Source organism: Glandiceps talaboti, chromosome 12 (genome assembly GCF_964340395.1).
Source record: "Glandiceps talaboti chromosome 12, keGlaTala1.1, whole genome shotgun sequence".
Classification (NCBI taxonomy): domain Eukaryota; kingdom Metazoa; phylum Hemichordata; class Enteropneusta; family Spengelidae; genus Glandiceps; species Glandiceps talaboti.
The window spans coordinates 13,365,098-13,391,497 of NC_135560.1; the positions used below are offsets into that span (position 1 = coordinate 13,365,098).

At 35.0% G+C, this 26,400-nt stretch overlaps 3 protein-coding genes across 3 annotated transcripts in view; 1 reads left to right on the top strand and 2 right to left on the bottom strand.

Annotated features, from left to right (window-relative positions):
- Window positions 1–3,259, top strand: part of LOC144442958 (stimulated by retinoic acid gene 6 protein-like) — a 26,447-nt gene extending 23,188 nt beyond the window's left edge. The window contains exons 12-15 of the mRNA XM_078132331.1: window positions 1–74; window positions 1,116–1,279; window positions 2,588–2,704; window positions 3,252–3,259. The exon at window positions 1–74 is cut by the window's left edge and continues 28 nt beyond it. Of these exons, the coding sequence (XP_077988457.1) occupies window positions 1–74; window positions 1,116–1,279; window positions 2,588–2,704; window positions 3,252–3,259 (363 nt within the window). The remainder of the gene's footprint in view (window positions 75–1,115; window positions 1,280–2,587; window positions 2,705–3,251) is intronic.
- A 2,055-nt stretch (window positions 3,260–5,314) lies between these two features.
- On the bottom strand, window positions 5,315–9,314 carry LOC144442959 (NXPE family member 3-like). Its single transcript, XM_078132332.1, has 4 exons — window positions 9,258–9,314; window positions 7,706–8,421; window positions 6,661–6,707; window positions 5,315–6,126 (listed from the first exon to the last, which is right to left on the bottom strand). The coding sequence occupies exons 1-4, from the start codon at window positions 9,312–9,314 to the stop codon at window positions 5,315–5,317; spliced, it is 1,632 nt and encodes a 543-aa protein (XP_077988458.1).
- A 3,519-nt stretch (window positions 9,315–12,833) lies between these two features.
- Window positions 12,834–24,559, bottom strand: LOC144442960 (sodium/potassium/calcium exchanger 5-like). Its single transcript, XM_078132333.1, has 9 exons — window positions 24,346–24,559; window positions 18,172–18,357; window positions 17,114–17,197; window positions 16,774–16,877; window positions 15,571–15,671; window positions 14,833–15,098; window positions 14,203–14,424; window positions 13,793–13,894; window positions 12,834–13,189 (listed from the first exon to the last, which is right to left on the bottom strand). The coding sequence occupies exons 1-9, from the start codon at window positions 24,557–24,559 to the stop codon at window positions 12,834–12,836; spliced, it is 1,635 nt and encodes a 544-aa protein (XP_077988459.1).
- Window positions 24,560–26,400: the final 1,841 nt, after the last annotated feature.

Here is a 26,400-nt window from a genome sequence, read left to right on the forward strand (position 1 = left end):
CATTTGTTCCAACTTTTCCTGTCGAGATATGCATTCCTACAAGGCGAAGCTAAACACCTAAACGTCGACAATAGGTGAGGAGTTTATATTTGTTGTTTTTAGGTTGACACAGTAATCTTATAAAATCCATATTCTGTAAATTTACGTGTATTGAAAGTTTCTTGACCCTCTCCTCTATCGGTTGGTTTCAGAATTTGAGTGCAAAAAAGTAAGAATTCACGTCAAAAGATTGTTTCAATTTGTTCTAGAATAAGGTTTTGGGGTTAACACATAGAAAGCTGTCAGTCTTTGATAATGAGCAAGTCCATAGGAAAGCATGCCATTCAGAATCACATTGTATCACTAAATTTGGTACGTTTCCATCTGGAAGACATTTCAGGTTTGCAAATCAAACCGGCGCAAGTTTTCTTGTCTTCTCATTGCAGTGCAGCCTTTTAATGGCCTGTCCAAGCCAAATTTTAATACCTTCATTATATAATGTTTTGTTTGCATTGTAGTTTGTATTTTAAGTGTAGTCACCGTCGCAAATTCGAATTGCCCAATGTTGGAGTAAATAAAGTCTCATATTGATAATGATGGACGATTTTATTTTTATACAAGTCGTCATATACACATTATTAATTGTGTGCTTTGAACAGAGCCGATCAGTAATGAATATAATTAAACTCAATAACCTTCAATGGCATTATTAATTGGGTTATGTCTACATGTGCCCATATACCGTATATATGTATGTATATATATATATATATATATATATATATATATATATATATATATATATATATATATATATATATATATATATATATACCGTATCTTCAGTTTACAGTTTATATTCTAAAGGAGGAGACTTGTTCGAATAAACTTTAATCATTGTAGATTTGATCGATGATCAGGCGTTGATTAATGTTATTTATATGTATTAGAACTATATCGATGGATGTGTACGACAACTAAATATGTTATAAATTGGCTGTACCAATAAATACTCTTTTTACATTGTATGTTATTTTTCCTACTAGCTACTTTTGTCAATTTTTCTGTTATGAACCTAATTTGTCCTGCTTTTCTATTATTGACGTGTATTTGTTCGAATTGTTTTTTCCCCCAAGACGTATGCTTCACGCGACTTCATTGTTCATGTTCTACTTCAATGTTCTCCTCGGGTTATTCACGTCCATGGCTCGTTTGTTGAGAAGTTTACTGTTTGGTTTGCTGTTCCTAGGGAGATTAGACCGTAGTGTGTTACAACGTGATGTTGAAATGTTGGATCCAGGTCAGTAAATTAAAGTTTATTGTCTTTACAAACAAGTAAAAGTCGAGTGCGATTTCATTACAGTAGGATTGTACTGCGTTTTACAACGACCTTTGCCATTCAACACAGATGTATATTTTTTTAAAACCTTACGGATACGAACTGTGTTTTAAAAATGTAAATGCAATCACGCTCGTTGCTAAAACGTATAGCCTCTTACTACCACATCAGAAAGACTAGAGTTTCAATTAAGCGGGAAGATATTTTTACATCTCACACGCCGTTTTGTTATGAATGACACAAACAAAATACAGGCACTGATGACACATGAAATGTTTTAATTTTATCTCACTGTGAACTAAAAATAAATATATTTTTGTGTCTTTGAATCTTCCTCGTTTTATCAATCTTCTTTGTTGTCAAGTTCAGGATCATAACATGCGGACATAAGGTTACGGCAAGCAAATATAACATTTGTCCAATGTAAAGATAAGTTGATAAATGAAAATATGATTTACGAAATTATGATAACAATTTTGAAAATCACGAACACAAATGTAGGTTTAACATATTTTTGACAAACATACATTGACAAATAGTAACCTAATCTGAAATTTAGGATACAAACATTTGATTTTTAGTAGAACAATAATGTTAAATTTTACGAAAACAAATGATGGGTGTAAATTAACCAAATGGAAACATGAATTTTAAACGAGTACAAGTGTGATTTCTTGCTTGAAAATGTGGGCCTTTGAATAGTTCAACACACGGCCTGCCATATCTGAGAGTGACATAGATTTGTGTTCTGAGTGAGATAAAATGTATCACTTTATATGCTTGCGCGCTAGCAGCAGCAGCAGCAGCAGCAGCAGCAGCAGCAGCAGCAGCAGCAGTAGTAGTAGTAGTAGTAGTAGTAGTAGTAGTAGTAGTAGTAGTAGTAGTAGTAGTATGATTGTAGTTAAGGTTAGTAGTAGTATGTAGTAGATTGGTGTGTATTGATTATTGTTTATTAGAGTGACATGTAATCATATAACGTAATAGTAACAAAAACAAGTCGAAACAAGGAATTACCCAGCCCAACGGGCTTACAAGTCACTACAATTAGTGTACAATATACACAGGTAACACTGTAGCAGTAGTTGTATGTAGTTTTATGTAATTTTAAATTTGTAACAAGAAAACTTGTGTTCGACGTCAAAATATCGTGCTGCCTAATTGAAATTCTATAGTCACTCTGTTTGGTAGTAATTTCCAGTGTAATGTTTATCTAGCATTGAAGCAGTTATTGAAAGTAATTTGACAATTTTTTTTGTCATTTTTATACAGGATATAGAGCATACGTTGGATTTTTAATCGTAGAAGAAGCACACTGTCACCCCGTTGTCGTCACGTTTGTGCACCTTCTTATCGACTCTTTGAAAACAAAGACCGGCCAAGGTGAAGGTGAGTGTATCAAGGTGTTCTAGACTTTTGCTCTACAAATCCCAGTTTCTGATTTATCAGATATCTCAAGTTATTGCAACAATTCTATAACAAGAATCAATGCTCAATATAATAAACCACTGCTATATTTAGATATTGTCAGTTAAATGTCACTAGTATGGCGATCGATATCACTTTGAAGAAATTCAAAAGCAAACATTATTTTCAACAGTGAGTAACTTCTCTGTTAGTCTATTCGAGGTTGGGGCAAAATGACACAAAATACAGGACGTGATGAAATGTAACGTTACATTTTATCTCCCGGTAAACATAAATGAACAGTTTTTTTTTGTGTGAATCTTCCTTGTCTTATCAGACTACGACGTTGATTTGTGTTCAAAGCGAGATACAATGTATCATTTTTATTCATTCGCTCTATCAGTGTCTCTTTGTTGTTTTATGTAATGGTGACAAAAAAAAACACTTCTAAGAGACGTGAAAAACATTATGCTGCGTTATTGAAAGTCAAGTCACTCTGGCTTTGTGTCTTGTTTTCATTTGTTTATAGTCCAATAAAACACGTGACACTAGCATCAAATTCTAAAATCATGTTTGACATCAACAACAAACATTGCAATTGCACTGTGCAAAGATAGGAGATGACGGTTTCAATACTTTGCCTGTGTGTGCCTGTCGTAGTTAGCCGCTATAGCCTGCTTTCCTTAGTAATATTTTTAACATTGAGCAACCTAACAATTTGGCACTTCTCAAATGTGTACTTTACTTGCAGATTCTGACACAGAAATGACAACGGTGAAAATAACCAAGAAAATATATTTTTCCTCAAAGAGTACGCGCAATCGATGGTTTTTAACGTATACGATGTTAAGAAATCCGGCCATAATACCAAACCGTGTGTCTAAAGGCAGAACGATGGCTGCTTCGTTCCGGGCTGTCAGGCGTGTGTGTTCAAATAGTGTAGCTGTAAGTAATAATAACTTTGACCTTCAGGTTGAAGAGCTGTAAACATAAGGCGAACTAAATATACGGTGCCTTCCGTTTATATAGACTTTGTACGATGAAGTTTTATAATTCGTTAAAATACACGAGTTGATGGTTTGTGCCGCTACAGTTTATATCAACCTTATATCAATAGAATTATATGTGATAATTATATATCCGAACATATGCATATAATAACACATGAAATAAATATATTAATTGACATTGACGCATAAAAATAACTTATGACAATCACTTTCAATAATAATATTTGGAATTCATTTTCTCATACTATGCACATGATTTATAAGTGTTTACATAATGTATGTGTGTATGTGTATACAGCGAGAAAGCTAGATATATCAAGAGAGAGAGAGAGAGAGTGAGTGTGTGTGTGTGTGTGTGTCTGTGTGTGTGTGTGTGTGTGTGTGTGTGTGTGTGTGTGTGTGTGTGTGTGTGTAGTGTAGTGTATTTGTATACTAGTGACAAAACCTAAGTTGAGAACATATATTACTTTCAAAACTAACGGAAAAAAAATATTTACTAGGGGGGAATGTCCCGCGCAAAACGCTCCATAATGGCTCAATTTAGACTGGCGGCATACTCCCACTTAAAATAGAAACAGGTAGATGTTGTGGGCTTGAAGTTGAAGACAGGAATGTGACTTCTGTCAAAACTCACCAGAGGATGAAGTACACTTTATACATTATTGTAATTTATACATGGGTCTAAGGAAAGCATTAATGGATAAAATAATAACTTCAATGCCAAACTTTAGTCATATGGACATTTACAATAAACTATGCCATTTAATGATTTTAACATTTTCCACTGATACTGCAAACTTTCTACACGAAGCATTTAATCGTAGGAAAGCCTTTATATATAATTAAAACGTATTTGTTGTTTATTTATTTATTTATTTATTTATGTATTTGGAAATTTTCTTTTGTGTCCTATAAGCCAGAGGGCTGGATGTGGTTCTTCTGTTTGTACATTTTGTTTAAGTATTGTATCATTTAAATAAGTCCACATAGGACACCTTAATAAACAATAACATAATATAACATAACATAACATAACATAACTAGGGAGTCTCATTATAATCTCCATAGTTCAGCTGATTTGTAAGTATGCATGTTTGTGGCCTTCCATAGATTCATTATAGGTATTTTGCCTGAATTTTTCGACAGACACTATTGAAATTATGAATAAACAAGTATAAATACCTTTATTGTACTTGTCCATGTCATTCTTATTTTTCGTGTATGATTAACTATGCTATGCACGAGCCAAGTTGAACAAAAAATATCGAATATATACTCTGGTCGCTCTACTACGCGAGTCTATGTCACGACATTGCGTGTTTACGCCACTGGTTCTGCTGTGTTCGAAATATAGGTCATAATGTTCAAAATTGCCATTACTTTCATAATATTACAAGGATTGTCACTACGAGTTGTTAGACGTCTATTTTACACTGATTTCAAAAATTGTTTTCTCTAATTAAGCCTTTTTTGACCATGCTTTAGTGTTGTCTTAACACTTTCAAAAGAAGACATTGGCAACGAATTTCAGTTCAAATTAGTTATAGATTAATTATCGGGAAAAATCTACAGTATAGACGAATTAATAATATGGACAAATGTACGAAAGAAATAGCGCCAGTTCCTGTCGGATGACTTCCTGGGGCATGTGTAAAGATATGCCGCCGAGGTATGATCGGTTTAAATCCCATACATTTAAAAAGAGTATCCAATCTTCATCAAACGTTGCCTCCAATTGTTTGTTCACATTGTACATTATCCAATCGCTGTTGTATGCATTAGCCTGCCAAGATTGTTTTTCTCTTGGATGCGAACCCTTAACAACAATTGTGGTATCTGGACAACGATTCTTTAACTCCTTCAGAGAGTTCTTGATATACGCCAGTCTTTCTAAGAAGGATTCTGGTGTCCAAGTCGTATAATGTGCCCACGGACTCACAATGACAATGTAATTACATTCGTTCATATTGTTCAAAATTTCGTCCTCGAAGACATAGTCTTTGATCCTGACCTTCGACTTGGTCACCATAAAGGGATTAAAGTAGAAATCTATTTTGATATTTGGTTCGAAGTTTGCAACACCGCGGATTTTCTTGTAGTAGTTTCTATCTAACTTGATATTATTGTCATATTGAGGATCCCAGTTCATTCTATTTCCCTCTAAAACCAAAACTGAAGAAAGCTCATCAAACAACTGTCTTGTTGTAGAGTCTCCAAACATATGAATGCTCTTGTCTTTTAAACAATGTCTTGTCTTGTTTCTATCAAACGTCCGAACGGTGCAATCAGATGAAACCCAAGTCCCGTTAAACCAGTATCCAGTGAATGTTGATTTTAAACCTGACTTCATTAGTTGATAACAATGTACTAAGGTTTTCTGATTGTCCTTTTCAGCTGTTTAAATAACAACAGAGATCACCTGAATTAATTTTCTTATAATCATATTTCATGAAGCAGATAGCGTCTTTTGGACTTCTCTCTGACTGTTCTTTTCTCCATGTCGATGCCTGTCTCTGTCTCTCTTGGTCTATTACATACCTGTGTGTGTGACTATGTCTGTCTGTCTGTCTGTCTGTCTGTCTGTCTGTCTGTCTGTCTGTCTGTCTGTCTGTCTGTCTGTCTGTCTGTGTACCTCCATCTCAACTTGTGTCTCTTTGTCTCTCTGTCTGTTTCTCTGTCTGACTGTCTCTGTCTATTTGTTTGTCTGTGTCTGTCTGTCTGTCTGTCTGTCTGTCTGTCTGTCTGTCTGTCTCTCTCTCTCTCTCTCTCTCTCTCTCTCTCTCTCTCTCTCTCTCTCTCTCTCTCTCAAACTTTGATCAATCGTCTATGCCATAATATCTGCAATGTTATCTTCATTTTCATGTATTCATTTATTTAGTTAGCTGGTAATTTAGTGATATATTTATTTGTAAACTTCTACATACTTACGATTAATATTCAGGTCAACTGGTTTTCCTGTAAGTTTACCGGGTGGTCTGAAAATTAAAAAAAAATCGTCGTGGTGTATTGTGTTGTCCCAGTTTTATGTATGTATGTATGTATGTATGTATGTATGTATGTATGTATGTATGTATGTATGTATGTAGAAAAAAAATGTATGTATGTATGTATGTATGTATGTATGTATGTATGTATGTATGTATGTATGTATGTATGTATGTATGTGTCTGTCTGTCTGTGTGTGTGTGTGTGTGTGTGTGTGTGTGTGTGTGTGTGTGTGTGTGTGTGTGTGTGTGTGTGTGTGTGTGTGTGTGTGTGTAAACTTCTAAATATACCGTTGGAAAGGTGCCTGATCTGGTCTATGTGTATGGTGTGCAATTCATTTCAATAGTTAGTGGGTATACTAAATAAGATATGAGAGTTTACAAACAGGACATGAGAGACCTCTTTATCAAGTTGAATTATTATCTCAGCACAATGAATTCACCTTTCTTCTAATATATTACATTTTATGGGTTTTAATTTGTGTTGTCTTTTCTATCTTTCAAACTCCCATTTTCTACTTTTTTTTTTTTTTTTTTTTTTTTTTTTTTACATCGATTCATGTTTTGTTTATATGAAACGAATGAATTAGTGTGAAAGGCCATATCGTTGATCCGCCGCCTATGTATCCACATCGCTACCCACAAGTACTCCATCAGTGGAAAAAAAACGACCTGCTCTTTCAGGCTACTCATAAAGCATTCTCGCTCGCAAACCAAAGCTGTTAACGTGTTATTTCTTCCGCGACACTGAGAAATAACCTCTTCGGGCGATACGTTTTGAAGGTGCCGTAAAAGAGGGTGTGGTTTTTACGACAATGTACATGCTTTGTTTGTAAACTATTGTATTCAATTAATAATATTGAAAGAAGTTGCACACTTTACTATGTGGAAACAAATTGCATGGCCTGTACCACTTGATTTTTTTTTCTTCTGATTTTAACATATCGGTAGGTTAACACGCAGTATAAGGAAACTGGAAAAAAACCTACCGAAATATATAGCGATAGTTTTTCAGAAGCTTCGTCACTGATGGTGCAGGGAAATCGCACGTCAAATACTTCAGATCACTACACGCCAACATCCGTACGCGTGGTCTGTCACACAGTAACACACTTCTGCCAAGGCCGGTTTTGTACCGATACTCACATTTATTCTTCCACGTTCCGTCTCGGTGAAGCACACATCTCCGTTCGTCAGTCATGTGTATGCCTTTTCCAAAACTACCCTTCCATGCCGCCTTGTCTTCCATACTAGAATACTGCGTTCGAAGGAACTGCACAGCTTCTTTTGGATGTATCAGTGAAATTTCGATAGCAGTTTTGCCACTACAAACTGCATTGAAATGTACACTGTATGTACCGTTAGCATAGTCAACAAATTTGCCTGGTACACTGCATGCGTAGTTGCTCTGTCGATTTGTGAACAGAGCACTCCAGAAATCGCCCCCTAACACTCTTTGCCTACCATCAACATCCTTAGCATCAATTCTGACGTGTATAGTATCTCCAAATTTGACGGAAGATATATTGGTTAAAACAGTCATGCCAGATTTAGACGCATCTGTGATATCCATGCTTCCCAGTTCACCACCACTGCTGTTCCAATGTGGTGGTAGAACCGTCGGCCCATTATTAAAAACGTTTGAGGACTGTTTCAATGAATGAGTGGAATTCTTCTTAAATATAACATTATATCCACCGAAAGTCTAGACAAATATACATAAATATTACGTACTAGGATAGAGTTACCATACTTCGTCAATTCATCGTAATGCCCACATACATACATACATACATACATACATACATACATACATACATACATACACACACACACACACACACACACACACACACACACACACACACACACACACACACACATATATATATATATATATAATTATATTTATAGATCGAGCACTGTTTGCCCTCTTGAAATCACTCTACATGTGCTCTGTTCGTACACAGTTCTAGTTTGTGTCGGTATATATACATGTCTCGCGTGCCCAAGTTCGCTTCCATCTACACGTACCTCCATAAACCATGCATAGCTCCAACCCGTGTATGGTCTATGCGTAGAGTGGGTTAAACTCTAATTCAAAAAGCCATAATCTCGGTTTTACGTAAAAGATTAATATAAACTTACCATGAAAAAGACAGACGTGGATAAGCACAACGAATAAAATAAAAATAAAAAAAGCTTAGTTTGGTAATGAAATGTCCACCTTCTCCAAGACATTGTTATTAAACCGTGCATTAAACACGACATCTGCACAGGAACAGATTGACGCATGAAATGAACATAATTATAGCAAATCATATACCAGCCATACCGTGGATGGCGCTGTATCTAACACATATTAAGTGTACGAAGCTCGATCAAACGAAGTTGGGAAATATGATGTGTATATGTGTATTCGTACAATTACTATTCACAGATTTCTGTTTATTGTATGTCAATAAATATAGGTAAATACTATCTTACATTTGTGCGTACAGCTTGAGTGCCACATAATATGCTATTGCCATGGAAACATACCATACGGGCCTTCTCCAATGCTTTCTGTTTTGCTTCTTTTATTTCAGATTGAGACATGCCTATGTGTGATAACCTTATAGGTGGACAGACTAACAATAAGACGGAGTATGCAAATTTATGTAAATATCAAAAAATACACATGCATTCCTTTACCACCAATGCCATGTACTAAACTATCCAAAATGTAAAGCTTGCATTCTAAAGATATTGCCTAATTATAAAATATGATTATTTATGCAAATTACACTTTACAACTGAAGAGTACATAAGAGATAAAAACTACATCAAACGCGTTTGCTTTGTTAGGGTTTATTTACTGAAGATCATGATGAAATCAAATTGATTTTTGGGTCCGCACCCAAAAAATTAGCGCCCCCAACGGCTATCACGATTTCAACTTGTTTCTGTACTGCATATGGATAATATCGACTACTGATTAACATGTACAGTGTCTAATTATTGGTATTTTAACAATTTCAACATCGTGGTTGTCTGATCGAAAAATGATACTCCAGTGACAACTAGACTTAGTGTAATTTTAACATGGCGGCAGATAACATGGCTTGTACGTAGGGAAAGTTCTTAGAAAGGGAACATTCAAACATACAAATGAGAGAGAGAGAATTATGGGTAAAATATTGTACAGCGCAATCCCTAACCCCCAACCTGTCCTCCCCAAAATGTTTTAAAATAGTTTTTTTATTTCTCACAGTGCAATGGAAACAAAATTTACACGCCAACAATTTAAGTTTAGGCAGTAATATAGCAACGTTATTTTATTAGTGTATATATATTTACATATTTTTTATTACATAGATATTTTATAGTATTTAAATTTTTCGAGTGCATTGTATTGTGTAATATTGGGGTTTTTTTGTTTCGTATTATATTGCATTACATAATACACCGTACTGAATTGAATTGCATTGCATCACACATTGTACCGAATCACATTCATCACTTTGTGCTGTATCCTATCATATCATATATCACACTGTACTGTAACAGATTGTACTGTTCTGTAGTGTATCGCATTGTATCATATATCATAATATTATTATATCGTATCATATTGTATGTATCATATCGCATCATTCCACAATGTTGCATTATATCGTCATATTGTAATGTATTGTATCCAATGATGTTCTATATGGTACTATGTATCATAATCGTATCGTATCGTATCGTATCGTATCATATCGAACTGCAATGTATCATAATTGTATCATATTATTCATGCCGTGTATACTGTATCACATCACATCACATCACATCTCATTGCATCGCCTCGCAGCGTAGTGTCGTCTCATCTTAATGTCTTGTCTTGTCGTGTCGTGTCGTGTCGTGTCGTGTCGTGTTGTGTTGTGTAACATTGTACTGTATTGTATTGTATTGTATTGTATTGTATTGTATTGTATTGCATTGCATTGTATCGTATAATTCGTATCGTATCGTATCATATCATGGTGTAGTGTAGTGTAGTGTAGCGTAGTGTAGTGTAGTGTAGTGTAGTGTAGTGTAGTGTAGTGTAGTGTAGTGTTTTACTATACTGTATTGTTAAACTAATAACACATTTCAAGTTCATGTTTCGGTATTCACCTATACAGTATTCTTGCTGTGCTCAGTTGGCATTGGAAGTACAACGTCACATACAACCACAAATATGTGATAAAATACCTACATTTTTACAACATTGCAAAATGTTGAACACTTAGATACAAAATTTGAACGATAATCCATTAGTATAGATCTCATTCTAAGATAAAGTGGGATATGCCAAAATTTCGCAGAAATGTAAGAGTTTTGTCAATAAGATTCTGGCGGGAAAATCTTAAGTAGAGATGAGGTCACAAAATGGTAAACAATAACTCGAAAGAGATGCTTCATCAAATTTGAAGGGATGAGTGTCATAAGGCCCTAACTCCATTTTTGTGTTAATTTTAATTTCAATAATTGTTATTTTGTTAATGTGTGATTCCTGATCTCGGCCTTTAGTCTGAAAGATAACTAGCCTGAATACGAATATGAATATGAATATGAATATGAATATTAATATGAATACGAATACGAATACGAATACGAATACGAATACGAATACGAATACGAATACGAATACGAATACGAATACGAATATGAAGTACGTTGGCTCAGATTCAAAATGGCCAGGTGAAAAAAAATGTTTTGTTTTTGTTATTTTTGAAAAGTATTTCAAAAAAGACATGGTAATATTTTCCGATAGTTTGTTGTTTCTCAGTTTCTCTTATCTCATCACGAAAAATTGTCCTGGGTGAATTATCTGTAAGGTATAAAGTGACGGGGCGCCCTCACACATCTGTCAACTACTCCGGTGAGGGTCGAACGACAAGACGTATCTTTCAGTCTAGGGTGAAGACATAATGCCTTTTTCGTGCTTTTTATGACGCTGTAAAAAATCACCTTTTTGTATGATTCGGACTTTTGGCTATTTTACTAAAGTGCACCAATTATGTTCTACAGCAAAGGTACTATACCGCAATTATTGAAGTACTGATTCAATCCTATCCGTTCTACTCACGATAGACGAAATAGTTGACACGGGCTTACTTTCAATGAAGTTGATTTTAATTGAGAGACAGTTTATCTTGCCATATCAACACACGTCTGGATATGAAATAGTGTTCGTCAAAACAAAAACTAATAAACTAAGCTGTTAACATTTCCTTTCCCTGACGTAGAGGGTTTTCTCATCCATAAACGAATTCAATATAATATTATTATAGGGAGGCCCATAGTGTAAAATAAGGGTCATTTTGGGGTTTCTTCACTTTTTAACAGTTAATAAAATCTGAATTACTGGGATCACAAGGCTAATATTGCTCATGTTGAAAATAATATTATATGTTCAATCTATTGTTAGTCTATATGTGTTCAAATGTTTTGTTTGAATATCTTGGGAGAAAAAGTTATTTTAGGGCAAAAATCCCAAAATCTATCATTTGTACACAGGTATAAAGGTAAGTTTTGGGTAATACACATTTTTCTCATTTTCATTATTTCAAAGCTTAAACTTTCAAATCGGAGAATATCTTGGCATGAATACATCACTCCAATCTATATTTCGTGGCTAGAATCTAAATATGCAAATTTATGCAAATATTTTTGATATAATATTATTAATATGATGACGGTTTTATATGCTGACATAAATATCTTGTGCCAATAAAATTACGTCATTGTTTAGGAATAGATCACATCATTAACAACGAATAGAAATTGAGTCACGTGATATAAACTAAATTATTAACTGAAAAGAGAAAGATGAGACGTTTGAAACGAAGCAAGAATTGGGTGGACTTTTCTTTGTGTGAGCTGAGTCCAATTCCGCTTTTATTAGCATATTCAAGAGGACTGAAATTAATTTGATGATTACAATGCAAGTTACCGGTGGAATGTAAGACGAGGCCGCCCGAGTAACATTTTTCTCAAATAACATTTATTTTAATTAGACCCTTATGGCACTAACACCCTTCCTTTGTGTTATTTAACAGTTATCAAATTCCACACGTGCACGTTCCGCGAATTGCGAAGGATTACTCAAGTGCTAAAATGAGGAAGCTTCATCGATGGACAGTATATAACCATAGTCACAACATTAAGCTCGTACAGAAGAGCGCCCCCTATAAATGCAAAGTAGAACAACATCAGCACAACGCCTAGTTTTCGATCCAGTTTCCATTTGTTGATAGCTAAGGATGCCAGTGCCAATGCTATGGAGGCTAGAAGCATTATTCCAACGTATGTTAGACCGATAGTATTCATCACACTGACTGAGCCACGCCGAACAGCTTCACCAGTCATCAACGATGAAATGAACCATGGGAAACCAAGGCATACCAAGATGTCAAAAACATTACTTCCAATAGAATTTGATACTGCCATGTCGCCAAAACCTACGACGAAAGAATGAAAAAAACAACTATATTTGAATTAAGCCGATTTAAATTATAGTTTATATTGGTTACATAGATCATTGTATATCTGAAAATGAACATAATGACGGCTGCTGTTGACGCTAACAAATGTCTAATAAAAAGGCTTAAAAATGATCCAATGTTGTTACAACAGTGGATCTGACATTATTTTGCGACTAGAACTTAAAGTGGCACAAGCTGAGTTTACAAGCGTTTTACTCAAGTGAAAATACTTAACTAAAACCACATTCCAGTACAATGCTAAAGTCGATACTTGTCTTTGATGAAACATTACAATTGTCTTTTGGCATTGTTACAACAGTTGATTGCATATAGTAGGGAGTTCCTGAACCTTGTTGACACGCGTGATAAATTACGTCATCGGATCGCTTATGGAATTGATTGTTTCATATTAGACAATAGTGAGAAATTGCAACCTTGTTTTCTTCTTAGTGTAGAATGTGCAGTTTCTTATTGGTTTCTGCATGGTTGTATCAAACAGAGCCAGTGAACGGTAACTTGAAACTGGCTGTAACAATTTGCCTCAATGATGTACAACAGTCTTCTTCTAACTTTACTTACCATCTTTAGCAACCAAATAACTTGATATCAAATCAGGTATACTGGTACCAGCAGCTAAGAATGTCAACCCCATTGCTTCTTCCGGTATGTTAAAGGTGTATCCTGGCAAAACAATGTAGAAATTGAAACGGCAATTGCAAATATATACTAACTTTGTACCTGTGTAATTCTTTGGGTACCACGAAGGAATTCTTTCTGTAATACCATCGGAACACAAGGTGGGTTTTCTACCGACCTATCACATTTTTACACCATTACACTTTCGCCTTATTTCACTATATTTATTCAACGCTGCCAACCTGACGGTAAAGGCGCGTGCGCAGTTTGTGTTCCATGCATGTTCAAATAGTGACATTGGTGTATTAGACATTGAATGGAGCACGTGAGTAACTAGAGTCATTGCGACTTACCTATAACAGACACCATCCAAACAAGGAGATACGACAACCCACTCAGCCACAACGTCGACATGAAGAACGTTAGCAGATACCACGATTTCCAGCGCTTCTTCCGACAGTTTGGTATCGTCAAGAACATCAAAACTTGTAATGGAAAGCCAAGAAACCACATGCAACGCTTTATGCGTCCACTTGTCGGCAACTTAAATGGGTTGATATCATCTTGGTCTGCACCTTGTGATGAATTGGAAAACAACAAATTTAAATTCCAGCTGTTTGATGATATGCAAATCGTAGAAGTTAATTTGCACGATTTCATTCAAAATCTAATTAGATCTAAACAAATCAACCAAAAATACGTTCACAAAATTTCATTTTATTTGAAACCTTGAGAAAATTTGAGAAAATGATAACACAAACAGACGAACAGACAGACAGACAGACAGACAGACAGACAGACAGACAGACAGACAGACAGACAGACAGACAGACAGACAGACAGACAGACAGACAGGCAGGCAGGCAGGCAGGCAGGCAGGCAGAACCGTGGAATCAGGGTCCCTTTATGTATATAGGAGCTAATGAATGTTTGGTTTGTCAGGTGGAACAGTTCCATCTGCACTAATGTTTTAAATAACTAACCGGCATCACTTGGTCCTTTTCCTTCATCAACAGCGCCCTCTAAATCCGTAGCTGTAGTTTGTTCATCAGTCGATTCATTGACATCATCTGTTGCATCATAGTCAGTGGTCTGAACCTTTTCCTTCAATAAGTTCTTCTCTTCAGTCACTTCCTGACAAAATGTTTTGTTTTCCCACGCAGTAATTGCAATGGAACTCAGTTGTCGATTGTAAACCATTACCACACAGTACAAGGTATAGGTTAGAAGAAGTAATAGAGCTTCGTACCTAGTGACCAAACACAAGTCCTTTCTCTTATATTTCAAAAAAAAATATCAACCATGTTGGGGTTTTTTCAAATCGGGTTTGTTTCTGAATTTAATGTCAGCTGATGATATGTTCCCAATTCTTCCCTTTACATAAGTCTCGGCCACTTTTTCCTCTTACATCTGGCAAAAAAATGTTGACACGTACTGTCACCATGACTTTACTCAAAACGTCAGACTTTCTCTTTGTACTAGTTACAACAGGAACTATTTGAAAATATATATATATATATATAATCAACTACATGGTTACTGTGATAATGTTCTTATCACAATAATCACGAGACATCCAATTTTTGGATCCTTCGACTATTTCGAGTCAAGTTTTGCTTGGACTCTCTATTTTTCATTTGGGTCTGGTTTACTAGTTTTGCTGTTAGTTTTATAGAAATACATATTGTGGATTGGTTAAATAATATAACTGCCGTACTTACCAGAAGACACGATTGTCAGAGATGACGTAGACAAGCAAACCTATGCTGATTACATAGAATGTTGAATCTCTAGTGACTGGCCACCATGTCAAGTTTATCACCTGGTGTTTGTCAGTATGTGAAATAGAAAATTACAAAAGAAATGTATCAGTATTGCCATCTGTCTGTCTGTCTGTCTGTCTGTCTGTCTGTCTGTCTGTCTGTCTGTCTGCCTGTCTGTCTGTCTGTCTGTCTGTCTGTCTGTCTGTCTGTCTGTCTGTCTGTCTGTCTAATCTATCTATCTATCTATCTATCTATCTATCTATCTATCTATCTATCTATCTATCTATCTATCTATCTATCTATCTATGGATCTACAGATACATCGTTCCGTCTGTCTATCTGTCTGTCTGTTTGTCTGTCTGTCTGTCTGTCTGTCTGTCTGTCTGTCTGTCTGTCTGTCTGTCTGTCTGTCTGTCTGTCTGTCTGTCTGTCTGTCTGTCTGTCTGTCTGTCTGTCTGTCTCTCTGTCTGACAGACAGAGAAGTCCATCTTTAGGTGTTCAAATTCATTATTGTATCATATCATTCATAGACCGTGTTCTAATGTTTACGTAATTGTGCATAATTAAATGATGATTGACATTGCAACGAAGTTTCTACATGGATGTTGTACATTCTATTTGTATAGACCGGAATATACCATGACATGATTCGGTCTGTTCTAAAATCTTCCAGCTTCTCTTATAAATATACTTCTTCCCTTGAAGTTCTTCTCGGTAAAATGAACCAATAACAAAAATTGACATTATTATGTATATGTAATATAATTGACACCATGCCTATGTGAAAAAGGACATTTCATTGCCATCATGTTTTTTTCCAATGAAATCACTAAATTCGCTTCCTTTGTTTGCGTACATTTTATTTGCATCAATTTTGAGCATAGCCATGTGAATTTATGTGTTCATAGCGGCACATAAAGGCACACGCTGATATACTTTCACAGAATAATTCTTCTCAAATCATATTTAAGTCAAATGAAAGGATCGAACTAAGATTTTTTTTTGATAATTCGATTCAGTTTCGTTCATCAATTTTCATCATATTTTGACCGCGTTTAACATAAACAAGCGATAGTATGAACATTTCCTAGATGAATGTCGATACTACAAATACACGACTACAAAATACTCGACTCTAGATACCACACTTTTTTTACGTACCATTCCAGTGAAGAGGCCACAAAAACTAACGATGAATAAAAGATTGAAGGCTGCCGACCCAACGATTGTACCAAGACCAATATTATCTTGAGAAACAAACACTCCTAGAAAATAATAAATTAGTTGTTATCATAATTATTACAAGTGTATTTTAAGATATAACAGTAAAATCCCCCTCCCCTCCCCCGGGGCCTAATTAATTCAACCTGTACCACTTTAAGTACCGTGTCTTCCAGATCACGAACTAATGATTCTTAATCGAAGGGAAAGTATTTTTGGCAAGTATAGTATAGAGTTGGTTTCTTGGTGATTTGAAAAGTATGTTATCCCACTTACTTACCTACCACAGACGTAAAGAATTCTGGTGCAGAACTTCCCGCAGCCATAAATGTAGCGCCCGCAACGTCAGGTTGTAGGGATAACACTAAACGAGGAGAGATGGGGACTATGATCAACTTATCCTATCATATTACTTGTACAGGTTACAAAGTTAAGTAAATTCTGTAATACTGAGTATCATTACAATTTAAACTGCGACACACTCACAATATTGCATATTTAAACTAATATCAATTATACATGTGAGCCCCCATACCCGTCTGTCACACGTATACTAACTACATTCATGTCGACATACGTTTGGTAGTAATTGAAACTCTACAGTCACTCTGATCTGGTAGTAATTGAAACTCTACAGTCACTCTGACAGTCACTCTGATTTGGTAGTAAGTAATTGAAACTCTACAGTCACTCTGATCTGGTAGTAATTGAAACTCTACAGTCACTCTGACAGTCACTCTGATTTGATAGTAAGTTAAAACAAACAATCAAAACAATGTGTGGTGACTTATAATAATCTGTAATGGTTCCACAGAGAGATCATACATAATTTAGTTTGCATTCCAGTCACATTTGGAATTCCGTGAACATGATGAAGCAAAGTCCTGAAAGACCTTAAAGGGGCACAAGCTGAGTTTATATATTTTTGGGATGTAGTTATTTCTGCATTTTAAAAGCTACTCACAGTATTCTACTTACTGATGTATACTTAACCATCACTTGCAATTGACTGAACTCAAACCTGGTATTAAGATATACCTTATTAATGATGACGTAATTTATCATACGTATCAAAAATGTACGAGAACTCCTTACTATGCAATCAACAGTTCTAACAATGTCAGAACACAAAATATGATATCATAGAAGGTATACAGCGACATCGACAGTACTCTAGGATAGTAAATAGACTTCATTTGTGCAAGTAATTTCATGCAAACAGAAAACCTTATAAACACTTAGCTTGTGCCACTTTAACCTTTCCCAAAAAAACATAAACTTGATTGATATTCATTGTATGCTGGAGATTATTCAGATACTTGTAAAACTATGACTTACTGTCACATACAGTTTCCAAAGAAGGCACGAAATACTCATCACAGACCAAAGCTAATGCGAAGAAAATATACAAAGCCGTTATGACGTGTAAGGCGATGGCCCCACGGTGAAGTTGATAAATGCTGAACAATCCAACGGGAAACTGGTCAACGGCGGGTGTTGTACAATTTGTTGGAACAGCTACGTCTGAAATACGGGTGTAAATATGAATATGAATGTGAAAAAGCAAATAGGAATGTGACTATGAATATGGATATGAATGTGAATACGAATACGAATACGAATACGAATACGAATACGAATGCGAATGCGAATGCGAAATACTTCGAAAGATGGCATTAATGGAACAGGTGATATCTCCAATCTAATGATATCCGTAAAACAACCACAATTGCGACCTAGATTAATATTTTATGGATTGGTTTATCGGATGACACCATCAGAGAGTGGGTGAATTGATGACGGTACGGTCAGATAACTGAAATGTCCAATTCTAGATAATGAATGTGCATTACTTTGTACATCTAGCTGTCTAGACGTCCGTGTCATATCAGATTTGTAAATGTAAAACAAAACATACCAGTGCGTCCATTAAAAGCAGAATGATGGAACAGATATTATCATGGTTACCTCAAAGCTATTATCGAATTTGACACAAGATAACAAATGCTGTTGTCATGGCAACATTACTCTTTTGCTCGAAAAGATTAACATAGAAAAATACTTCTAGTTTCCAAATGAGGTACATATGGAAGTTAAACATTGTAAGTGGAATCATACAAACGTTAACTTTAAGTGCTCATATATACAAACTGTATGTCGTGATCGCAAATGTTTTCCCCAATCTATGGTGTAATTTCAAACACAGCAGGCAGCACATTTTATCCCTTCAACAACAACAACAACAACAACAACAACAACAACAACAACAACAACAACAACAAGAGTTTTCAAAAAAGTATGCGACAATGAATGTTCATAGACTCTGGGTTCATCCTTAGTAATGAAAATTTAAACTCACAGTCAAAAAAGTCTGGGAAGTGAATCCAAAATCTAGGATTCATTTGATTTTTTTTTTGATTCTGTGAGTAGAAATTACTAAAAAAAAATATATATATTTACAAATTTTTTGTGTATCAAAATTTGTATACAGCATCTTAAATATTAACGTTCAGGGCTTGACGAAGTATCAAGTGATTATATATTCGCTAGAAAATCGAATGAAATCGTGGAAGAACTCGAGAAAAGGTTTTATCAGTGTGATGTCATTTTTCACTAAGCCATCACATCTGACATTTACAATAAATTCTCGTAGAGATAGCGTCTCTATAATGATGACGACAGTGAAAGTCACTACTCAACAAAGGTCAAAGGTCAAATATCAATTTACAATGAAAAGCAGGTCACCTGAAACAGAGAAACGTCGTCTGGCCTGACAAAATATCTTACTAAATATCGCTACATTTTCTGTGCCCGGACGAGACGTCATTATCTTACCAAATAGTTACAATGGAAATAATTTGACTGTCGTCTGCTACTGGTATTTCACACGAAATGTGCTGAAGTTAGTTTATTTTTCGAGCAAGACAATTCAATGCAGCAATGTTGGAAAGATTTTCTTTGTCATGCTAGACAAAACAAACTGATATGTAGCGATCACTGTAAGATTTCTGTCAATGATCAAGTGATCTGGATTTGATTGTAATATCGAAAGAGACGAGAATACACCAAATTATCTGGTGTGTTGAAGCAGTTTTAATAGTTTCGTTTGTTTCGAGGACAACACATACTTATAATCTGTGCATGTTTTTCTTCTTTTTTTCGTTCTACCGCATTTTGAAAAGAAAACTGGGTGAAAATCCGATGAATATAACGATACTAGATATAAGAAAGTATTACTTTTACACGTTTATTGATAGTTTGTAATCATTTATATTTGTTTTTACTTCTAAGGATTCTATTTTTGTTTTTATCAATCTAAAGAATCCAAACAACTTGAGTGTGTCTGTGTATGGCCGTGAACAAAGGTGCAATACCCCCGGTATTCACACCAACTTACGTAAATTAAATTTAATAGTTATAATTGTTACTATTTGGGATAAAACAATAAGATGAACTTTTACACCATAGACGTCTATGCTCACACACATAAAAATAATCCTACTAAAATTCTGTCCACAATATTCAGATTTGAACTTATCAGAATGTGTGGTTTGTTTTCGTTAAAGCACGTCCTCGTTGCAAATGATGTGTCATACTAAGTCTTGTATTTGTCATCCATCCTCACCCTATTCTAAAACTAAACTCTGAAGATAAATTAAATCCGAATATGAGTTTGTTGAATAAACGAAGATCAGTCCAAGATACTAGAGAATGCACACTTTGTGGGGGAGGCTAGAACGACACCTGTGCTAGAACTCGGTAAAAGATAAAAGTGTGTACTTCGATAGTTTTGGTTTTGCAATTTCTTTCCGTCCACCTATTCTGACGTTTCGTTTAAAATTCCACCTCTTAGGTACCGTAGAAAATTCTTGCTATAACTCATAAAACTGACATGGTAATTATATATTTCTTTTGACCTACATACTTACCCAAGAACGTCCTATAATGTAAGCGTTCTCTATTTATATTTGATGAGTGGTTCAACCATATAGTAACTCGTTAATCATCATTTCCTGACAGAGCCATTAAACATAATCAATCAACTGTGCGATTTTTCCCTCCGAAAAGTGGTCAAATCTCAAAACTTGTGAAATGATTATATCGAGTTTAATACTTAGTAGCATTGTTTACTTGGTATTATGCTTATATGCTTCTCCCTCATTGGCAATGGTGTCTGCACTTTGTACACACTATAGATGTAAAGTTATCGTGGTCCCAGCATGTAAAACAGTAGACAGAGAACTAAACAGCGTGTGACAACGATCTGTAAACGAGGTAGACCTCCTACAATCGACATTCCTTTGGGGAAATATAGATACATAGGAGGGTACTACATGTAGTTATCGGCTATTGAACAATATGATATTCTGAAACAAAACATTTCAAAACTAATAAATGCTCGTTTTGACTTTACAGTATTTGTTTCTTTCTTTCTTTCTTTATTTGTTTTGTTTTGTTTTGTTTGTTTGTTTGTTTGTTTGTTTGTTTGTTTGTTTGTTTGTTTGTTTGTTTGTTTGTTTGTTTGTTTGTTTTTGTTACAGGCAATCCGAATTGGCTGACAAGACAACGAGTACGATCGGTTGCATGTATACCCACATACTGCGTAACACATGTACTGATTGATGCGAGTGATAAGACTGGTGAATGGCATGGGTTGGCAGGTGGGTCATTGAATAGAAGGATGAATGGTATTAAATGTGGACACATTAGATAGATGAATCAGAGACACTTCCTTATCTGTAGTTGAATTGAGGAGAAATGGATTTTCAAATGTATCTTTAGTTATTACCAAAAAAAATGTTGTCCTTGGAATATCTGGTTAGATATCTTAGCTGCACTGTGTTAGTATATCATCGTTGACTGAACATTTGCAGCTGTTAACATGTCAAAGATTTATAACAAGTTCCGGCCGTACAACACACGATTGTTGCTTTAGAGCAAAATCTCGGTCTGTGTGCAACGGAAAGTACAAGGCTGCCAAACCGGAAATTCTGTTGCCTGTCCGTTTAGATGAATGATACTTGAGGAACAAAGCAAACTACCTGTACATAACGGTGTAAAGAAGGCCATATATATGCAGATTTATTACCTATATTGAAAATACATCAAAGCTATTCATTGTTCTTGAATGATAACAGAGACAGTTTTGCTATTTAAATTGTTCAAGTGGCATACTTTGATATATGGGGAAGCAATGTAACCATGGCACTATAATGAGTCTGACGTTATTTTAATGAAAAAATTTGAACCATTTAAAAGATTCACTGATAAATTATGTCATTATATATCCATTTGTGTTACAAGATTTATTACAAAGCTGCATTTGGTTAGGTGATCATATCTCATTTTCCCACGAAAATAGTTTTACCAGATTTTAGATTCCAACGCCAATCCTCGCAAAGTACGTCTCAGAATAGCGGTCGATATTTCTCTATTCCTAACTTCAGCCTTTTTCAAGTTATCATTTTGTAGTATTTTCTGTAGATATTTTTTATGACTTTTGTTATTCCAGATTGGAGTGATACAATTTCCTAATAAGCACAAAGGTTGGACTAAATATATAATAAATCTTGAGCAGACTTCAGAATTTCTCACAGGACGATGACAAATTTCTCTCAAAATCACTACACCTTCAGGTTAATTTAAGGTTGTCATCTCTTATTACATGCGCAAAATACAAAAATAGAGATTTCTTGACCACCTGCCCGTGATTTAAAAATATCAACAACGATTCCCTCTATTTCATATGTGTGGAGTCATGATGGGCGAATGGTTAGAGTGGTCGGCTTGGAATCTGCAGGTTCTAGCCCCATCGTTGCCGTTTGTTGCTAAGTGGCTAAAGTCCTTGGACAAGAGTTGAATCACGACTGTGCCTCAGGTCAACCCAGCTGTATAATTGGGGACTTGGTAGGATAGAAGTTGCAATGTGAATGCTTTAATTCTATGCGCTTATAAAGGCTGCAACGGAGTGTTTGCTCCCAAGGGAAATGAGGAAGTATAAAGGGTCGTTGTGCCGATATAGATCCGAGCCAGAGGTAATAATTGTAAAGCGCTTTGAGCACAGAGTGGGAAAGTGCCATATAAAAACCAACATTATTATTATTATTATTATTATTAATCAGAGCATTATTTTGGTTATAAAACTAACGACGGCTTCACAGAGTTTGGTCATTTTATAGTGATGTCGTTGTTTGTTGTTTGAATTTAATTACGTGTCAAAATAATAATAATAATAATAATAATAACAACAACAACAACAACAACAACAACAACAACAACAACAACAACAACAACAACAATTTACTATAAATCAAAATTTATTTTAATTCCAATATGTTTGAAAGACTGTAGTGACAATATTTTTTGGAACAATCTAGCTGGGAAAGGCTTTGGATTCTTCTCTCGCCTTCATATTTAGTTAAATTCCAAGTGAAAACACGCCATCCCTCTCGAAATGTTGGGACGGTATATTTGTTAAAGCTATGCGTGTTTTAAAACAATAGAAACAAAGTGAGAGTCCTGAGATTTTAATCTGCTATGTTCAGATCAATGGTAGAAAAATATACGGGAACTCATTCCCACACATATCATTCTGAGAATCCATTGATGAACTCAGCCGTCGATTGAAACTATTCAACGCCATATATAGCCTAGAGTCCATGTACGGATTTTGCATACACCTCCCAAACAGTACTGTGGACGATTTGTAGAAGTACTATATTATAAGTATATACCATATTTTGACCTTTGACCTGACTTCGTAGCACACACCTCACTTATATTTTATTTTTTAAATTGAATAAAATGTATTATTGATTATTTTGTATTTCCCAACGAATACAAGTCTTGGGTTAAAATGTATACGCAGTGATTGGCTTCAATCGCATGTAGTTGGCACAAATAAACATAAAACATAACTACTGTCAATCTATTGGTTGTAAAATATGATTTACACGTAATATGTCACCGTCTAAAAGTTAAAGTGGTCATATGGATGAGGATTTGGTATTTATTTTGGATTTTTTAATTTATAAAACAATTTTATCATTGTTTCATACTTGTAAAATCAGTGTGAAACAATATTGACCAACTCTGTATTTGTAACTCGATATTTTGCAAAAAGCTAAAGAAATGTGTAAAAAGGGTGTTATTATACATACAATAACAAAGATTTTACCCATTTTTTAAAGTAATCTTTTGTAATTTATTGTGGTACAAATAAGGACTTAGCATAATGTTGTTTCACTTTCAAGTAGGAAGCTATGATGACATTGTTTTATAAAATCAAAAATCAAAAATAAATATCAATCCTCATCCATATAGTGCAACGTAGAATATTAATGATTCAAAACGTACGTATAGGCTAGTAAAGAGTATAAACTTTAACATTTATGATAGTCATCTACAAGTTTATATCTGTCGGTAATATTTCGTTATCTTTAAAATGATCATTCATGGATGTATTATGAGAAATCTCATGTAATAATAATACGATTTCGTTACTTGGCTTACCACTGTGGTTTGTCTTTTTGACTTCAAAGTCTATGAGTTCTCGTTTCAATCGATGGTTTGGTGACGAGATATTCGAAGCCGTTTTTCCTCGTATGATCAATATGCCGTCAAATATGACAGCAACGACGATACACACAGAAAAGACAAGAAGAAGGTTTCCAGAACTGCGACGACGGTACTTCCATCTTTGTTTGCTGTCGGATAACATCGTCATGTCCGAAATGATACCCGTGTCTGATTGTGAGTGTGTAGTCGAGTCAATGTGACCGTTTATATATACAGAACGATACTGGATCACCTTAGAGTAAGAATGTAATGAGAATCATTCGAAATCCCAGTTAAAATCTGGAAGGATCGGATTCCCTAACCAAGTCGTCAAAACGACAAGACCTCCTATGGAAATAATAAGACATTCCTGTAAGATTCACTGGTATATACATCTATATACTGGTACCCTGTAAATGAAATATAATTATCTAGCTAATTCTATTTTCAATATAATTTTGAATATAATAATCGATATATTATAATAACTTTCTTTTTTTTATTTCTGTAGTTGACCACAAGTCAAATTTCTTTTTCCACTGAGCAAACCCGATTCCTCCAAAAATACCTGATATCACCCCCAGAACCTCTCTCTTCCGCATAAACATTGAAGCCATGCAGCTGCATAGGAAAGGCATGTAATTATTTTTTTGCCAAATTGAAAAATACACTAACAATTCAATTCTTTTGAATTTAGCTGAACTCATTGTCTACTGTTGGTATTGTGTACACCGGATTGATGTCCGTGTGTAAAGTGTGAATAAACAGTCCAGGCCATTTACATATTAATCGCTTGTCAACAACTCTTATGTAGGATGCTGATAGGGTTTACTTAAAGATGTATGTATGTATGTAGGTATGTATGTATGTATGTATGTATGTATGTATGTAGGTATGTATGTACGTATGTACATGTATGTATGTATGTATGTATGTATGTATGTATGTATGTATGTATGTATGTATGTACGTACGTACGTACGTACGTACGTATGTATGTATGTATGTATGTATGTATGTACGTATGTACATGTATGTATGTATGTATGTATGTATGTATGTATGTATGTATGTATGTACGTACGTACGTACATGTATGTATGTATGTATGTATGTAGTCGTATGTATGTATGTATGTATGTATGTATGTGCACGTGTATGTATGTATATGTATGTATGTGCGTGTGTGTATGTATGTGTGTGTGTGTATGTATGTATGTATGTATGTATGTGCGTGTGTGTATGTATGTATGTATGTATGTATGTATGTGTGTGTGTATGTACGTATGTATGTATGTATTTATGTATGAGTGTGTATGTATGTATGTATGTATGTGTGTGTGTGTGTGTGTGTGTGTTTGTGCGTGCGTGCGTGTGTGTGCGTGCGTGTGTGCGTGTGTGTGCGTGCGTGACCTTTTCACACCTCTGGTTACTCAACACATCCATTAAATTTGGATCACTGTCAGATCCAGTTTATTACCACCAAGCAAGCACTGGATGGTATGGACAATAATTCAAGATAAGAAACAAACACTATTTTTTAAGATGATAGAATATTTTATTGTTCTTTTAATAATGATATGTTTAGTGATATACATGGTCATACTTGTAAGCTATTATGTTGAATACAATTCACATTACACCATTCATATTAAACTTCCCTAACTTCATCTACTGCATAATTCTTTCTTGTGAATCAATATATGTAGTAATAAACATGAGTAAAACACGTTGATGACATAATTATACACTACAGTGGCTTCCATTTTACTTGATTTGTTCGCAAAATTTCAAATGCCTCGTGTACAAAAGAAAAATAAACTTTCACCACAGGAGGGCGCTATGCAAGATTTTTTTTCTTCAATTCCTTTCGTCATCAATGAGTCCTTGAAATAATTTGCGATTTGGAATCTTTGTACATTGTAATTTGTTCCATCACAATCGAATACCATAATACAATAAATAAAATTCTAAACTACAAATAAAATTCAAAGCACCTTTGTCCCTGGA

What these genes read in the sequence shown, in the direction of transcription:
- LOC144442959 (XM_078132332.1), bottom strand. Translation starts at nt 9,314, where the DNA reads ATGTCTCAATCTGAAATAAAAGAAGCAAAACAGAAAGCATTGGAGAAG. An exon ending in CATTGGAGAAGGCCCGTATG is followed by an intron (nt 8,422 to 9,257) that starts GTATGTTTCCAT and finishes ATATTTGTCTAG; the next exon opens with ACTTTCGGTGGATATAATGT. An exon ending in AGTTGACCTGAATATTAATC is followed by an intron (nt 6,127 to 6,660) that starts GTAAGTATGTAG and finishes TTATTTAAACAG; the next exon opens with CTGAAAAGGACAATCAGAAA.
- LOC144442960 (XM_078132333.1), bottom strand. Translation starts at nt 24,559, where the DNA reads ATGACGATGTTATCCGACAGCAAACAAAGATGGAAGTACCGTCGTCGC. An exon ending in ATTCTTTACGTCTGTGGTAG is followed by an intron (nt 16,878 to 17,113) that starts GTAAGTAAGTGG and finishes ATTATTTTCTAG; the next exon opens with GAGTGTTTGTTTCTCAAGAT. An exon ending in GTGGCCTCTTCACTGGAATG is followed by an intron (nt 15,672 to 16,773) that starts GTACGTAAAAAA and finishes GACAAACACCAG; the next exon opens with GTGATAAACTTGACATGGTG.